A 15,846-nucleotide genomic window follows, 5' to 3' on the forward strand; every position below is an offset into this window, starting at 1 on the left:
CGTCTGGTGGTCGCAGAGATGAAGATAGACGACTCCGTCACCGCTAGTAACCTCTTTTCTTGCGCAGGCTCAGTGATTTCTTGGTATTCACCCGAGCCGCAAGACCAGTCTTAGCTGGCTCTTGGGGCCAGCTCCTGCTTCTTATCAGGAACTGTCTCTACCTCATTGGCTGGTTCTTGGGACCAGCTCTTCTTATCAAGGACTGTCTCTATGTCAGCTAATTTCAACAATGTAAGCGCTAAACATCACCTTTCATCCCCCTTTATTATGTCTACTGAGATTCTTTTGACTCCCCTTGTCTCAGTCCCCCCTTTTCTAGAAAATAGTAAATTCTTTTACTATATCTAATCCTAGTACTTCTAATACATTGTTTCCCTATCTAGCATTCTCTCAAAATATTTGTTGGCACAAACAGTTGTTTTAGCCATATTAAATTTGGCAACCAGGAAGTTAGTTTTTCCCATACCTCAGAAAATCCCCATGAAGTATCATCTTGTGAGTTGAACAAACACGTTCCCATCCCATGCTACGCTCCTTGTCCCCACGGTTGCCCATATTACCGCATAAAAACTAAGTGTCCATCGGGTTTTGTGGTGACTTTCCATGGAGTCTTTTTCACTCTGGTGTGATGAATCCAAGCGTTCTGTTCCTTGATTCTGATTGCAGTAAAGGAGGTGAGTAGTACTTGGAATGGTCCTTCCCACTGCGGGTCCAGAGTTTTTTCTGTAAGAGACTTTATATACACATAATCTCCTGGTTGTATATTATGTACAGGCCCATCCAAACCTCTCCCTCGAGTCCCTACCATATAGTTCCTGATTTTATTAAGTTGCTTACCTAATGCTACCATGTAAGAAGTCATAATTTCATCCCCCGCTTGTACAGACACCCCTCTCTGTATCCCATAGGGTTGTCCATACAACATTTCAAAGGGGCTCAGTCCTTCCCTCGCCCTTGGTCTTGTTCGTATACGCAGAAGGGCTAAAGGGAGAGACTGAGGCCATGTCAAATTTGCTTCTTGTCCTAATTTCACAATTTGCTGTTTGATTAAGTGGTTCATTTTTTCCACTTGACCACTCGACTGGGGGTGATATGGAGTATGAAGCTGCCAATCTATACCTAAATGGCGGCTAATTTGTTGTACTATTTTTGAGACAAAATGTGGTCCTCTGTCAGAGGATATGGTTGCTGGAACCCCAAAACGTGGTATTATCTCTTGTACCAGTATTTTAGTTACCTCCCGAGCTTTAGCTGTTCTTGTTGGGAATGCTTCTGGCCAACCTGAGAAGGTATCAGTTAATACCAATAAATATCGATACCCCCCTTTTCTTGGAAGTTCTGTAAAATCAATTTGCCATTGTTGTCCAGGCCCATTGCCTTTTCCAATCTGGCCCATTTCTGGCTTGGGGGTATTCTTAGGATTAGTCTGGAGGCAAAGATCGCATTGTTGAGTCACCTGTCTCACCATGGTGTATAAATTTCTAGCCACAATTTCTCTTATTAAATGATTATACAGAGCCTCTGTTCCCCAATGTCTTTTCCTATGTTCCTCCCGTATCAAATGCCATAATAAGCAAGAGGGAACGATTAGCTTTCCTTGTGGGGTATGAGCCCACCCCTCTTCATTATATGACCCTTCTAAATCTGTAATGAGCTTCTGATCTTCCTTGGTGTATTCTGGCTTACCTTTTAGGGAGATTTGTCTATCAGGAATTAAAGCCCCTTCTATTTTTACCTCTGTTTTGGCCACTTGTTTTGCGCCTCTGTCCACCAGTTCATTCCCTTTTTCCAAATCTGAGCTCACTTTCTGGTGTGCCTTAATATGCATAATTGCCACTTTCTTAGGGAGCTGGACAGCTTCCAGTAACTTCAGAATTTCTTCTGCGTGTTTGATATTTTTCCCTTGAGAACTCAGTAGTCCTCTCTCCTTCCAAATTGCTCCATGTGCGTGTACAACTCCAAAGGCATATTTTGAGTCTGTATAAATGTTCACAACTTTGCCCTGGGCCAATTCCAGGGCGCGTGTTAGAGCAATTATTTCTGCTTTCTGTGCGGAAGTGTTCATGGGCAAAGCCCCTGATTCTATTGCCTCTTGGCTGGTGGTGACGGCATATCCCGCATGTCGATTACCATTTAGGACGTAACTGCTTCTGTCTGTGAACCAAGTTTCCCCGTTTTCCATGGGGCTGTCTTTCAGGTCTGGGCGACTGGCGTATGTTGCTTCGATGGTTTCCAAACGCTCATGATGTACCGGTTCTCCTGTGTTCCCGCTGAGAAAAGAAGCTGGGTTAACAATGTTAGTGACTACAACCTCCACATCATCCTGCTCTACCAATATAGCTTGATATCTCAGGAATCTTTGCGGAGAGAGCCAATGTCCACCTTTTGCCTCCAGTACTGCTGATACTGTGTGAGACACCAGAACAGTCATTTTCTGGCCCAGAGTAAACTTTCGGGCTTCCTGTATGTTCAGTATTACAGCCGCAACCGCCCGCAGGCATCCAGGCCAACCTTTTGCAGTCGTGTCTAACTGCTTAGAGAAGTAGGCAACTGCCCGTCGATATGGGCCCAGGTTTTGTGCTAATATTCCCAGGGCAATGCCCTGCTTCTCATGGGAGTAAAGAAGAAACGGCTTACTCACATCTGGGAGTCCTAAGGCCGGGGCCGACATCAAAGCTTTTTTCAGTAGCTCAAAGGCTTGTTCGGTCTCCTTGTTCCACTCAAGGTGTTTCTGCTCAGTGGCGTCCATGTCATACAATCTTTCTCTGTTTTGGTGGCGATCAGGATATCATCCACATACTGCAACAGCTTCCCCTCCTCAGACGGGGTTTCCCAGGATTCTAAGTCTTTCGCAAGCTGATTGCCGAAAATGGTAGGACTATTCTTAAATCCTTGTGGCAACACCGTCCAAGTGAGCTGGGTCTTTCGACCACTCTTGGGGTTTTCCCATTCAAATGCAAATAATTTTTGGCTGGCTTCATGGAGAGGGAGGCAAAAGAAAGCATCCTTCAAATCTAAAACAGTAAACCAAGTCAATTCAGGTGTTAATACGGTCAACAGGGTATATGGGTTCACCACTACCGGGTAAAGATCTTCAGTTATCTTATTCACCGCCCGTAAGTCTTGGACCACCCGATATGACCCATCGGGCTTCCGAACAGGTAATATAGGGGTATTGAATTCAGACTCACACTCTTTTAATAATCCCAATTGCAAAAATTTTTCTATCACTGGCCGGATTCCTTCTCTGTCTTCCTTCTTTAGGGGATATTCTTTAATTCTTACTGGCTTTTGGCCTTCCTTGATCCTGACTTCAACAGGTGGAGCACTTTTTGCTCTTCCAGGTGCATCAGTAGCCCATACCCCTGGGTACACTTGGTTTAAGATGTCCTCGTTAATGCTTCCTTCTAGGGGGAGACTGGTTAAGGTTAGGCTCAACATTTGAATATATTGCTGATCTTTTACCTCCAGAGTAATTTCTCCCTTTTCGAATACAATTTTTGCTCCCAATTGTTCCAACAAGTCCCTTCCCAAAAGTGCCTTTGGGGAGTTGGGCATATATAAAAATTTGTGAATACCCCACTGTTTTCCTAATTTATATTCTAAAGGTTTACAAAAATATGCCTTTTCACTTTGGCCAGTCGCTCCTTTCACCATGACATAATCATCTCCCAGGGGCATCAAAGCTTGATTCAGAACCGAGTATGTTGCTCCTGTATCTACCAAAAATTCTACCTCTTGTTGTGTTTTCCCTAGCTTAATTATAACCAGTGGATCCGCTAGGGTAGATTCCCCAGGTTCCCGTCAATCTCCCTTCACATGGGCTACCGTTCTTCCTGTTTGAGCCCTCTGATCCTCCTTGTTCCTTGGGCATTCCTTTTTCCAATGACCAAATTTCTTACACAAAGCGCATTGATCCTTGCCCAGTCAGGGCAAGTCTCGTCTAGGCCCTCTTCCTCTTTCTTCCTGGATAACAGCCATTAATTTCCTTTGCCCTTGCCTATATCCTTCCTCTCTGTTACTAAATACTCTCCATGCTTCATCCAACAATATTTCTAAATTCCTACTCTCTGTAGGGCGTAATTTCTGAAGTTTACGCCTTATATCCCCTGTAGATTGACCCAAAAACAGGGAGACCAATTGTTGTACTCCTACCTCTGACCCAGGATCCAGCGGTGTGCTGTGGCGCATTACATCCCTCAGTCGATCCAGGAATTCGGATGGAGACTCGGAAGGACTCTGTTTGACTGCATAGAAAGCTGACCAATTTATAGTTTTGGGGATTGCCCTCTCCATTCCTTTTGTAATCCAATCCTGATACCCTTGCAATCTTTCCATATGTGCAGATCTATTAACATCCCACTTTGGGTCTTGGAGAGGGAAATATTCCTTAATTTCCCCTCCTGTGATCTTATAATGATCTTCAGCTAGGTTCCCTGCTGTTTTTAAAATCAGCTGTTTCTCTGTCTCAGTCATATATTCCAATAATAGCTGTATATCCTTCCAATCAGGGTTATGCTGTTTTACAATAAATTGGAAATGCTTAGTTACACCTATCGGATCTCTCCTATAATCTTTTGCAACCTTTTTCCATTCCCCTAGGTCAGCAGTAGAAAAGGGTACTTTGATTAACATTGTCCCACCATCCGGCCCCACCGCCTCTCGGAGAGGTACTTGTAAAGCTGTTGAGGTAGTTTTCTTCCTAGTATGGGAAGATACAGGGCTGTTCGGGGGGGTCGGAGTTCTATCCGAGTCTGCATCCTGTTCCTGTGGTCGAGGGGGAGGCTTAAACAAATCAATTAGATCTTGTTCTGGTGCCTGATAAATTTTATTTGTCTTTGTACATCTTTGTCCAATACTACATGCCGAACAGCACCGCCTCAGTTTACCTCTAAGCTCCTTGTTGTTTTCTCGCTCAAGTGCAAGCACCATGGGGTCCTGTGGGGATACCATTCCACAGTCCCTTTGCCACTCCGGATGATTTCGGAGGGTGAAAAACATGTCTGCATACGAAACCTCATCCCATTTTCCTTCTCTCCTTAAAAACAGCATTAGTTGTAATAGAGTATTATAATCTATTGACCCATTAAGTGGCCACCTAGCATCACCTTCTAACTTATACAACAGGCACCACTGATTGCAATATTTAATAAGGTTCTTTTTACTTTCCGTACCTCCGGTTCCAACAATATCTTTCCAGTGGGCAATTACACAACCCAAAGGACTCTTCCTCAGTACTCCTCCTTGATTGTTTCCCATTTTAATACTCCTCCTAATGATTCTTAAGTTTGATTTTGGCTTGTCTTTTTAATAAGCTTCCATGCAAATCATTTCTTACACTTCTTTATAGTCTTTCCCCAGTTTTCTTCCCACACGTCCCAAATTTCTGGAATTAAATTTTCCTTCCACACCAATCTCACTATTTCGGATTCTTAGTGAGTTCTTTCCCAATCATAAAAGTGTGGAATTTGGGGAAAACACTCAAGGCAGTCTGGTTTCCGTCTGTTAGATGTACAGTACCACCTCCTCCCACAAGATTTACACTTCAACAAAACCCAAGCCGGATGCTAATTATTATATAGTCCAGTTGCATATTATATAGTCCAGTTGCAAGCCCACATACAAAGCAGGGAATCACCCCTATTAAGACGTAAAGACATTCACACATTAACAAACATACATACACCTATAAATTTCAACATATCATTTCCACACACCCACACAAAATCTTTAACATAAACTTCCAAACATTCACATCATACAATCATCGCTCCAGTTGACAACCTTTCAGCAGCTGCAAAAATAAACCAAGCGCAATTGCGAGGGGGTCCACTTACCCCATAAACCAAGTGCAATTGCGAGGGAGTGTGCTTACCCTTCTCCTGCCTCTTATATACCAGTCATCGACAGATCCGTCCTGGCTCCCGATACCGGGGAACAGCAGTCACCCCGGATTTGCTCAATCTACCCCCAAGATCACTAGCGGCCGCTCTATCGGTCAGCAAATCCCCCCTTGTTACCATACAGGTTACCCTCCTCCCATACGGGGACTCTGCTGCACGCCAGACGTCTCTGCGCGATTTACCAGCTGCCCCGGCCCATACAATTTACAGGCTTCCTTTGTGAAACATACCGTTTGGTCCGCGGCTTCAGGAGGTTGTTGTCTGCTCCCGCGGTGAGCGGCTGGCAGTGGAGGCTCCTCCAAGGAAAGTGCTCGGGGCGCGCCGAGGGGCGTCCACTCCGCAGTCGGTCCCGCAGCTGAGCAGAGAGTCTCCTGGCTGGCTCGCCAAACTGACATGTGGAAACAGACTCCACTATCAGTGAGATTGTAAAGTAGGTATGTTCATTCAGCGCTGGGCAGCACGGGGGGTAGTCCCACCAAAGTCATGCGCGCCTGACTCGGCAGTTCGCTTCAAATTTATACAGTCAAGTGTTACATATTCACAATACGCCTATACATATGCACGACCTATCCCCGCTTCATATTAAAATGAGTTCCGAGAGGTCATTTCCATAGTCTACTCTCAACTGCGCTTGCGCAGTGCCTCTTTATGGTGGTCGTCTGGTGGTCGCAGAGATGAAGATAGATGACTCCTTTTCGTCACCGCTAGTAACCTCTTTTCTTGCGCAGGCTCAGTGATTTCTTGGTATTCACCCAAGCCGCAAGACCAGTCTTAGCTGGCTCTTGGGGCCAGCTCCTGCTTCTTATCAGGAACTGTCTCTACCTCATTGGCTGGTTCTTGGGACCAGCTCTTCTTATCAAGGACTGTCTCTATGTCAGCTAATTTCAACAATGTAAGCGCTAAACATCATCTTTCATCCCCCTTTATTATGTCTACTGAGATTCTTTTGACTCCCCTTGTCTCACTAAGGGGCATTTTTCTGTCGCCCCTGTTACTCCTCTAATGTTTATAGCCTTTCTTGATGGCCTAATTCCCAGCTCACTAGCTTGTAGATCATTTAAAACACTAATTTGGGCTCCTGTATCGATTAAGAATTCTAACCTTATCTGTTTTGGGCCCACAGGAATGTGTATATAAGGCTCCTTATCAGCAGACCATTGGCAGGTATTCACTATGCAGATTGGGCGGCCTGAACTCCAAACCGCAGCTTCTAGTTTCTTAGCCCTTCCAGTTCCTCTCGCAGTGCCGCGAAAGGGTCCCGTTTCTCTTCCCGAGGGGGCGGGGTTGCTGGCGCTTCCCTTGGGTCTTTAGCTTTCCCCTCCAGCAATCCCACTCCCGGATGCCGCCGGCGGACTGCCCGTGCAGCACGGCTCGGGCTGCCCCCAGTGCCGGTGCCTTCTGCCAGAGAGCGTCCCTTCCGGGATCGCAGTTCCGACCCGACGGCCCCCGACTTCGAGACCGCTCGGGGCGGGGTTTACAACGGGCTGGGCGGGCCTTCCTGCTGCCCTCAGTTAACTCCGACAGTCCCTTTTCCCGGATAGTAACAGATTCTCCTCTCTCCTTGGGGTTCACACCCCCAGCCCAGTAAGCTCCTCGGGACGTTACTGACCGATTCCCTGGTGGTCCATCATTCAGAAATACTCCCGGTCCCCAGTAATTTCTTGCTTCATCATCACTCAACAGTATCCGATCCTCCCCCGTTAGAGAAACTCTCCACAAATACTCAGGTTCGGTTTCGCCCGGCTTGCGCGAAAACTTAGCTTGCAACTCGCCGAGTTTGGGTCCCGACCAAGGGGCCATGCAAACAGTGCTCCGGGGGCTCCCACCGTGCGGACCCGCGTGCCCTTCTGTTTCAGTAAGGGGCCGCACATCCCTTTCCTCCAATTCCACCTTCAGATAATCTATTTCCCCTTGCCTTTTAGGAGAATCACTCTTTTGGTTCTGTGCTCGAATCAAGCAGGCGCCCAGGAGGGCCCACACGCTGCCTTTGCTGTCCTGCGGACTACTTCCGCGGCACAGTTCTACTCTCTCCACGACCGCTGCTGGGTCGGACCACTTCTCCTTCGCCCAGTCCAGACCTGGGGGAGAAGGGCTGCAGCTGTGCCTCCGTAATAATTCCTCCATTAACACCATCCTGCCAACTACGCCAATTTAAAATGTTACGGATGCACGACTAACCAAATCCAACAGGTGTTAAAACTCAGATTTATTCTTCAGCAAAAGTTAGTTAGAAGTCCGGTAACATTTTATAAAACCACAGGCTCAATGATGTAAAGAGAATTAATACTACACGGCCGACTTAAGAATCCCCAAGATTTAAAGTGATGGCTCAAAATGCGCATATCACTCACCTAAAAGCTGAGGGCTCTCTCCCTCGAGGAGTTACCTCAGGCGGTGCCCCGGCCCGAGGGGGAGTCCCCGACTGCAGACCCGCTGCTCCGAGGAGGACTGCCAACGTGTCCTCCGGCGGGACCCTGTTTATACCCCTGTCGAATCTGACCTGTGGTCATTTAATTCTATTGGCTAGGAGGGTCACCTCGGTGTACCTGGCGCATCTCGATTGGCCAGTTCAAATTTCAACCTGCAGCCTCCAGGATTTCCTTCCCCTTCTCCCTTCCTGGAGAAGTTTTGTTTCCTGCTGGCAGGATGGGGGGTGGGGTGGGGAATGTACTGCCACACCTACCAGCTGTGTCAGGAAGTTATCTTCCACACACTCCAGGAACCTCCTAGACTGCTTACTCTCTGCTGTGTTGTATTTCCAGCAGACGCCCGGAAAGTTGAATTCCCCCACGAGAACAAGGGCACACGATTGAGAGACTACTGCCAGCCGCTTGTAGAATGTTTCATCTGTCTCTTCAACCTGCTTGGGTGGTCTATAACAGACTCCCAGCACGATATCTGACTTGTTGGCCTTCCCTCTCATCCTTACCCATAAGCACTCAACCTTATCGTCACAGTCGTCGAGCTCTACAAGGGGGGAAGGATTCTATTCGGCAGCTCTTTTGGGAAATGGGCCTTTGCACTTAAGATTGTTATCACTGCTTTCTAGTTCCTATGTTGCTGGTTGTGGCAGTGAATACTTGCTAGTTTATATGGAGGAGAAAGTACATTTGTAGTAGTTGGTAACATTTTCCCTTAGATGGATTTGGTTTTAATCTTTGTTTTGTGATACGGAATGATCTACTGGACTATCTCTTTGCCTTGATGGTACATTGAGCTCAGATTGGGTCACTGCTGCACTTGCACTGCTTCTTGTGAGGTTTTTCCTCCATTGGTCTGAGTGGTTCCTGCTATAGTACTTCCTATAACATGCAACTCAAATCCCAGGTTACAACACTTTAAAGGTATATCCATTACAATCTCCACCCTTGGTCCCTTTGTACCAGGCCATAGGGTTTAACATTGCAATGAATTCCTCCCCTTGCCCCTGCTCTGACTTGGATTTATCCATGGACCACAGTCCCTTAGGGGTGTACCTGCTCCAAGTGGAGCCTTATCTATGAGCTACAGTCTCATCAGGGGTATACCTGCTGTGTCGTGAACTTATCCACAGCCACAGATGCTTCGAGGTGTACCTTCTCCAGTGTGGACTTATCCTTGGGCCACAATCCCTTCAGAGGTATACCTGCTGTGGCATGGACATATCCATGGCCACAGATGCTTCAGGGTGTCCTGCTCCCATGTGGACTTGTCCACAGGTCACAGTCCCTTTGACTTGACTTCACACAGAGTTCCAGCCTGTCCAGTACAGCAGCACAGGAACAGCAGCAATGCCCTGGCCATCTGCCAGCCCATGTGCATGGCCATTGCTGTTATCAAAATGTTTCCAGGCACAGTAGAGTAAGATGATAAGCGGTACAGCAAGCAACAAAAGCAAAAAGCAGCCACTAATGAGCACTAGACTCTAATATACAGTGAGGCAAGCAAGCCCCATGGCAAGCACAGGAGCCTGCTGATTAATAGCTAAACAGCAGTAACAGCTATAAACTTGATCTAGCACATTCTAATCAAATCTGTCATCATCTCAAACCCTTTGAGTCCCTCATTGGGCACCAAAAAGGCCTGTTGTGTTTTAACCCTGGTAGGCAGCTAAGCAGCACACAGCTGCTCGCTCGCTCCCCCAGAGTGGGATGGGGGAGAGATTCGGAAGGTTCCCTTTTTCCATCTGCCATGGCTTGCAACTAGCATTTCTTTTTAAACAGACTGGCAGTATAACAAATCTAAAAGGAGCTTGACCATGCTTCTTGGTTTAGGAGATGTTTAGTCATATTCTTAATGCCATAGCTAATGCCTGTCAGCTAAAGTGTGTGGTATCCAACAGGCTTACACTGTGGTGTCAGTGTTTTTTAACCTGATTTTTTTGGTCACAGGCTCTCAACTAGATTATCTGATACTGAACAGTACTTAGGGTTTAAAGACAAGTTTAAAGGATTATATCTATTCATCTAGAAAATATTAATTGTCAAGACAAAGGAATTGTTTAATTTAAAAAAAAAAAGCAGCTGTGGCAACTACTCTGAAAAGTATTAATAGCAGTAATGATTGTCATGCCATATCTTTGCTTTTTACCAATAGCATGCTTAAATATGGAAAAAAGTATTATATATCCAAGACTGGATGTTATTGTTATCCTCAGACTTGGCAAAATAGTGTTGACACTGAACTCTTCACACTTTCTAGAAAAATCTATAGAATATGTCAAATAAAGATAGTAAAGAGTTTGAGTTGTTCCTTAGAACTGTTACAGTTATAATATTGTATAAGAAAATACTGTTTTCCTGTATAAAACTTTTGGGGTACGAGCACTGAAAGTTCCTTGTTACCTCTGAAAGTTTGTCACTTCTGAATCTTGTTTGCAGTCTGGAATATGAACTACTGACTGGAGGCTCTCTAACTTTTACAATGAATTGTGAAATGGGGCTTGGATTTGTGAGGCTCTGTGTTAGTAGTAATAGGCATATGAACATAATACAAATAAAAATTTAAAAGAGCAAGTATTAATAGTAAAGATAATAAAAAGTTAACTATAAGGGGTTCATGATGTCTGGAAAAATCCACTTCTTACAGAATGCAATGCTTACTGATCCAAAAGGATCTCAACTAAGAAATCCTATTTGTGTGCATAAAGTTGGTTACAAATTAGTCCTTTAAGCCTACGCTCTCAATCATTAATTATAGAGTGTATTTTATAGTTTGCTCATTATCTTTTAAAACAATGGTTGTAATCATACAACTGAGTGTCTAGGAAAACTGAACAAGAACAGACTCCTCGGGTTGTATGTGTTAAAGTTTGTATACAAACACACCTCCCTTGACTTTCCTCTGCACTAATTTGAGTATAAAAAGGATTTTAAAAACAACTGATGAAAAATTTAATTTTTCAAAGAAACTTAACAGATCCACAGAAGTTCACAAAATGACCCATTTTTATCCTGCAGAGAAACTGAGTAAAATGTGACAAATTTGACCAAAAGTGTTCATGACAAAGGCAACTGAAAAATAAGTAATTTTGACTCTACCTGCTTGATCATTAAGGTTGAATATAGTACTAGGATACAGATATCCAATGTAAATATGTACTTTTTTTTTTCTTTACTGAAAAAAGTGTCTGAAACAAGGGCTCTTTTGAGCTGTGTGGTTTGTAGTAGTATGCTTGATATATCACAGAACCAGTGGTTTGAAGCTCAAGAATGTTAGCTGTTCTGGTTGACTCTGAGGTTTTAGATCATCTGACTTGGTGAGTATAGTGGCAGAGTAACTTGGTACTATGACAAAAAAGCATTACTGTATGTAATTTGTTTCTAAAATATGTTTCTATTGACTCTTTTCCACAAGTATCCCCTCTGTTCAACAACTTTAACTGTGACAATATTGTTATTGTTTTGGATTAATTTAAACTAGATCATACAACTTTTAATGTTGTGTGTACATGGAACTTCTGGAGTGCTTTCTAAGCCTTTACACCTATACGGGTATATACAGGTGATAACGCTAGGTATCCTGTATCTTCTAGGTGATGGAACAGTGGGGAAAACTTGATTGTTTTCTGTAGAGATAAAAGGGAAGTTAAGTAGAATAGGTATTCTATTAGTACTTCAGACCATAAACTTCAGGGTCTTAGTAGAGGAGAATTAACTGTTAATAAATACAAGCATGCTACCGAGTAGTTAAGTGAAGTCAATAAAAGGAAAAAATTAACCTTTATTTCTTTTGCTTGCTTTAACAGTTGTTACTCAACCAAGCCCATCAGTTTCTCAACCTAGTACTTCACAGAGTGAAGAGAAAGCTTCTGAACTACCTAAACCAAAGAAGAACAGATGTTTCATGTGCAGAAAGAAGGTTGGCCTTACAGGTATGAGAGCACTTTGTCAATATTGAACAGATCTATATGATTAGTTGTCTCTTACTAGATTAAATTTGTTGAAATATCTGTAGCCATTAAACTTGCTTGCTGTTTCAAAATCCATAATGTTAGATCCCTTAATAAAGCTGATATTTGGAAATATTCATTTCACTTATTCTGTTCGTTAAAGGAGATGCACGTTCCCCCTTTGTACTGACTAAGCCCTTAATTTATAGATTGCTTAAGTCTGAAGCTTCCTAGTGATGTTGCTTTTCCTTTGTACAGGATTTGATTGCCGATGTGGAAACTTATTTTGTGGACTTCACCGTTATTCTGACAAGCATAACTGCCCATATGATTACAAAGCAGAAGCTGCAGCAAAAATCAGGAAAGAGAATCCAGTTGTGGTGGCTGAAAAAATCCAGAGAATATAAACTAGCTTACTTGTGAAAAGACTGACTTTTATTTGTTTTATTTTAATATACCCTAGGAAAGCATTAAAGAGCAGGTGCATGGCCATTTTCCTTTGTTCTCCAAAGTTTTAATTTTAGCCTTCTCTGTCTTAATGATATTTCAGAATGTTTGGGTGTTTGTTACAGGCAGAACTGGATAGATACAGCCCTTGAAAATGTATGTGCTCTCCTCAATATAATTGGATGATCAGAACCTGCACAGGAATGCACATGCACATCGGACAGGCTCTAGTTCACATGTGCCAAACAGATGCATACTATCTGCATGTTTGCAGCAGATCTGCCTTTTTTTGATGTTCAAGGTGTATAACACTAGCCAAAGACTATGTGCCTGTTTGGGAGAAGGATATGTCAGAAAGGTTGGCAGTCTACTTCTATCATTTAAAATCTTGTTCTACTTTTAGTTTCCACACTCCATTGTTTTCCAGCAGAATGTAAGCCACGTAGAGGGCTCTCCCTTCCAGTAAGATGAGTGGTGGTGCCATATTTAAAAAAAAGTCATTTAACAATTGCAATGGGAAAAATGGAAAGAATCAGATATGTATGAGAAAAAAACTATTTTGGAACAGATTACATTAACTTTAGAATCATGAAAATAGTTTCCCAAAGGAAATGTCCTGTTAGAAACTTAAGAACTGGCCTGAAACAGTTGTCTGCTTTTCCTTGCATAGCTAAAAATGTTGTGTAGCACAATATTGTGCTAAGATTGACTTACAAAACAGAAGCTACATATGTGTGGGTTTTTTGAACATAACACTGCAGCTCTATCAAGTGACATATGCGTCTGTGTAAGTTGCAGAAGTATTTGAGCAGTTCATTATTCATGTACTTCTTAAATGCAGTGTGTTCTGGGTTCAAAAGAATATTAGGAGCTTTTTTTTAATTTAAAAAAAAAAAAGTAACAATTGCACATGCAACAATTGTTGGGTATGGAAAACCATACCCAACGTGACTCCTGTAGACTTAAGTGGGAGCTGGAACCACTCTTGGAGGGCTGCTTTATCATTTTTTAATTGTACTTTGGTGTAGAACTGTAGTGTTCTTGGGTGTATTGCATGGGCTCCATTATCTACAGCTTTGTATAATAACTAGGAAGGGCAGTATAGTTCACTGATGCTTGTCTGGTAATATCACTTCTATGTTATAATGGAAGGGTTTTTTGTGATGTATGAAACTTGTGGGGTTTTTTATATAATTAAGTATAGTGTAGACTAGTGTTGTAGTAATGCCTCTTCTCATCTGTAAATAGTTGTGTATGTACACAAGATGCTACTTCTGACTTTTATTGCAGTGTTCAGTCTTAGTTTTTTAGTTCACTATTAAAAGCATCAGGCTTTGCTTTAACTTTGTTCTTTCAATTTAGTTATCAGATATGCAAACACGTACAGATAGTTCGTACTTAGGTATTGCACATAATCGCACTATCCGGCATCTGTGCTCTATTGTATTATGTAAATAATAAAAATCATGTACAGAAGGAAATACTTTTTGTGATAGTTCATTGGTTTTAGTTATTGCTGTAACTTGAAAGTGGCCCTGTGGAGGTTGGAGTACAAAGTTAATACTAGGGTTGTATAGATGTGTTTTTGCTTAAACATGTCTGTCTAATCTCCTTATTTCTTATTTTGACATACTGACTTGTTTAAGATGGCTTGTTGAGGTCAGAGAAGCATGAACAGCTGGAATACAGGTAACTACTTGATGACCAAAGATGTTGGCAAACAACAATGTGCTTAAAGGGAATGAAGGAAATATTAGCAGTGAACTTTAAATGTTTGTGGTTGGGGTTTTTTTGTGGGTTTTGGTTTGTTTGGGTTTTTTTCCCCTTTTGGCTATGAAAGTTATTTCTAGTGGATCTGTTTTAATACAGCCGGTATACTGACTACATTGTTTTGTTCAAATCTTCGCCAGCAGGCCTGGGCAGAGTTGTCAGGGTCTGTATCCAAATATGGATGTCACATATGCCAGACTTACCCTTCCCAAGGAGAAACAAAAGTACAGAGCACATAGCACATGTTGACTTGGAAGAAGCTATCTTCATTGCTGAATAATACATAAAAATTGTTTATATCAGAAATGTATAATGTGCATCTCATCAGTCAGCTAGTACTAACACTCAAGGGATAAGTTATTACTGCTGCCACTATATATACTTCTGATAAGGGAACAAGGGCATGTTCTTGGGCCTTCATGTGCCAGGATGAATTTTATTTTTTTAATCGTGGAACTGTTTTAAAGCATCAAAACTATCATTTTTCTACCTTTTTGTATTAAAGTAAAATCAACTCAACTGCATCATAAAAAGCTTGTTTGGTTTGGGGTTTTGGGGTTTTTTTGTTGTTTTGTGAATGCACCTTGGAATTGGATATTTGAGGAGAATGTGTCCAGATTTGCGATACTGTCAGGGTGAGAGTATTTTAGGAAGGATAACCATGCTGATACTAGTACTTAGTGATTCTGATGATCTCTCTTGCATTCATTTGCTTTTTTAATCTGGACAAAGGCTTGTTTAAATAATTTATCTCAGTAGATCTGAGGAGGAAAGTATGGAATGAAAAACCCCTCATTGTTCTATAAAATCATGAACTGTGTCATGTAAATTGTCCACAGGTGGGATATGAGCCTATATTCAAAACTAAGCTTTATTCTGTTAATAATTTATATAGGGTCTATAATCATTCAGGAGCACTATTTCCATTGAGGCTCATTAAACATTCAAAGAGGGGGAAGGCTGTTTAGTAAGAGTGGGTACTGACAAAGTGTGATAAATAGATAATAGATAAATAGACAAATTTTGGTGCAAACAGTGTGGTACATATCCCTTGGCAAAAAGAATATGAATATAGGTGCAGAACACTTTGGATTTTGGTCATTTGGTCTTTTAAATTTAAAGTGACAAATGCTTACAAACAATATACCCATCTTCCAAGAAGGCAATGTGATTGCTTAACATGATACTAGTCCTTATTTAACATTTGGCTGTTAAACTGATATGTGTTTAACTTGTACATAAATATGCTGTTATAGGAAGATATACCTTGCCCCTGACAAGTTTACCAAATGATGGGGACTTCTTAGTTAGGGCATAAGAAAGAACATACAAACAAATGAGTAAACAAAAGTAGCT

General features: G+C 42.5%; 1 protein-coding gene across 7 annotated transcripts in view; it reads left to right on the plus strand.

Annotated features, from left to right (window-relative positions):
* Window positions 1-14,201, plus strand: part of LOC121232762 (AN1-type zinc finger protein 5-like) — a 51,878-nt gene extending 37,677 nt beyond the window's left edge. For all 7 annotated transcript variants that reach the window (XM_041121180.1, XM_041121177.1, XM_041121178.1 and 4 more), the window contains exons 5-6: window positions 12,130-12,255; window positions 12,532-14,201. In XM_041121180.1, the coding sequence (XP_040977114.1) occupies window positions 12,130-12,255; window positions 12,532-12,680 (275 nt within the window). In that variant the 3' untranslated portion in view covers window positions 12,681-14,201. The remainder of the gene's footprint in view (window positions 1-12,129; window positions 12,256-12,531) is intronic.
* Window positions 14,202-15,846: the final 1,645 nt, after the last annotated feature.

The sequence above is a fragment of the Aquila chrysaetos genome, chromosome W (assembly GCF_900496995.4).
Source record: "Aquila chrysaetos chrysaetos chromosome W, bAquChr1.4, whole genome shotgun sequence".
NCBI lineage: Eukaryota > Metazoa > Chordata > Aves > Accipitriformes > Accipitridae > Aquila > Aquila chrysaetos.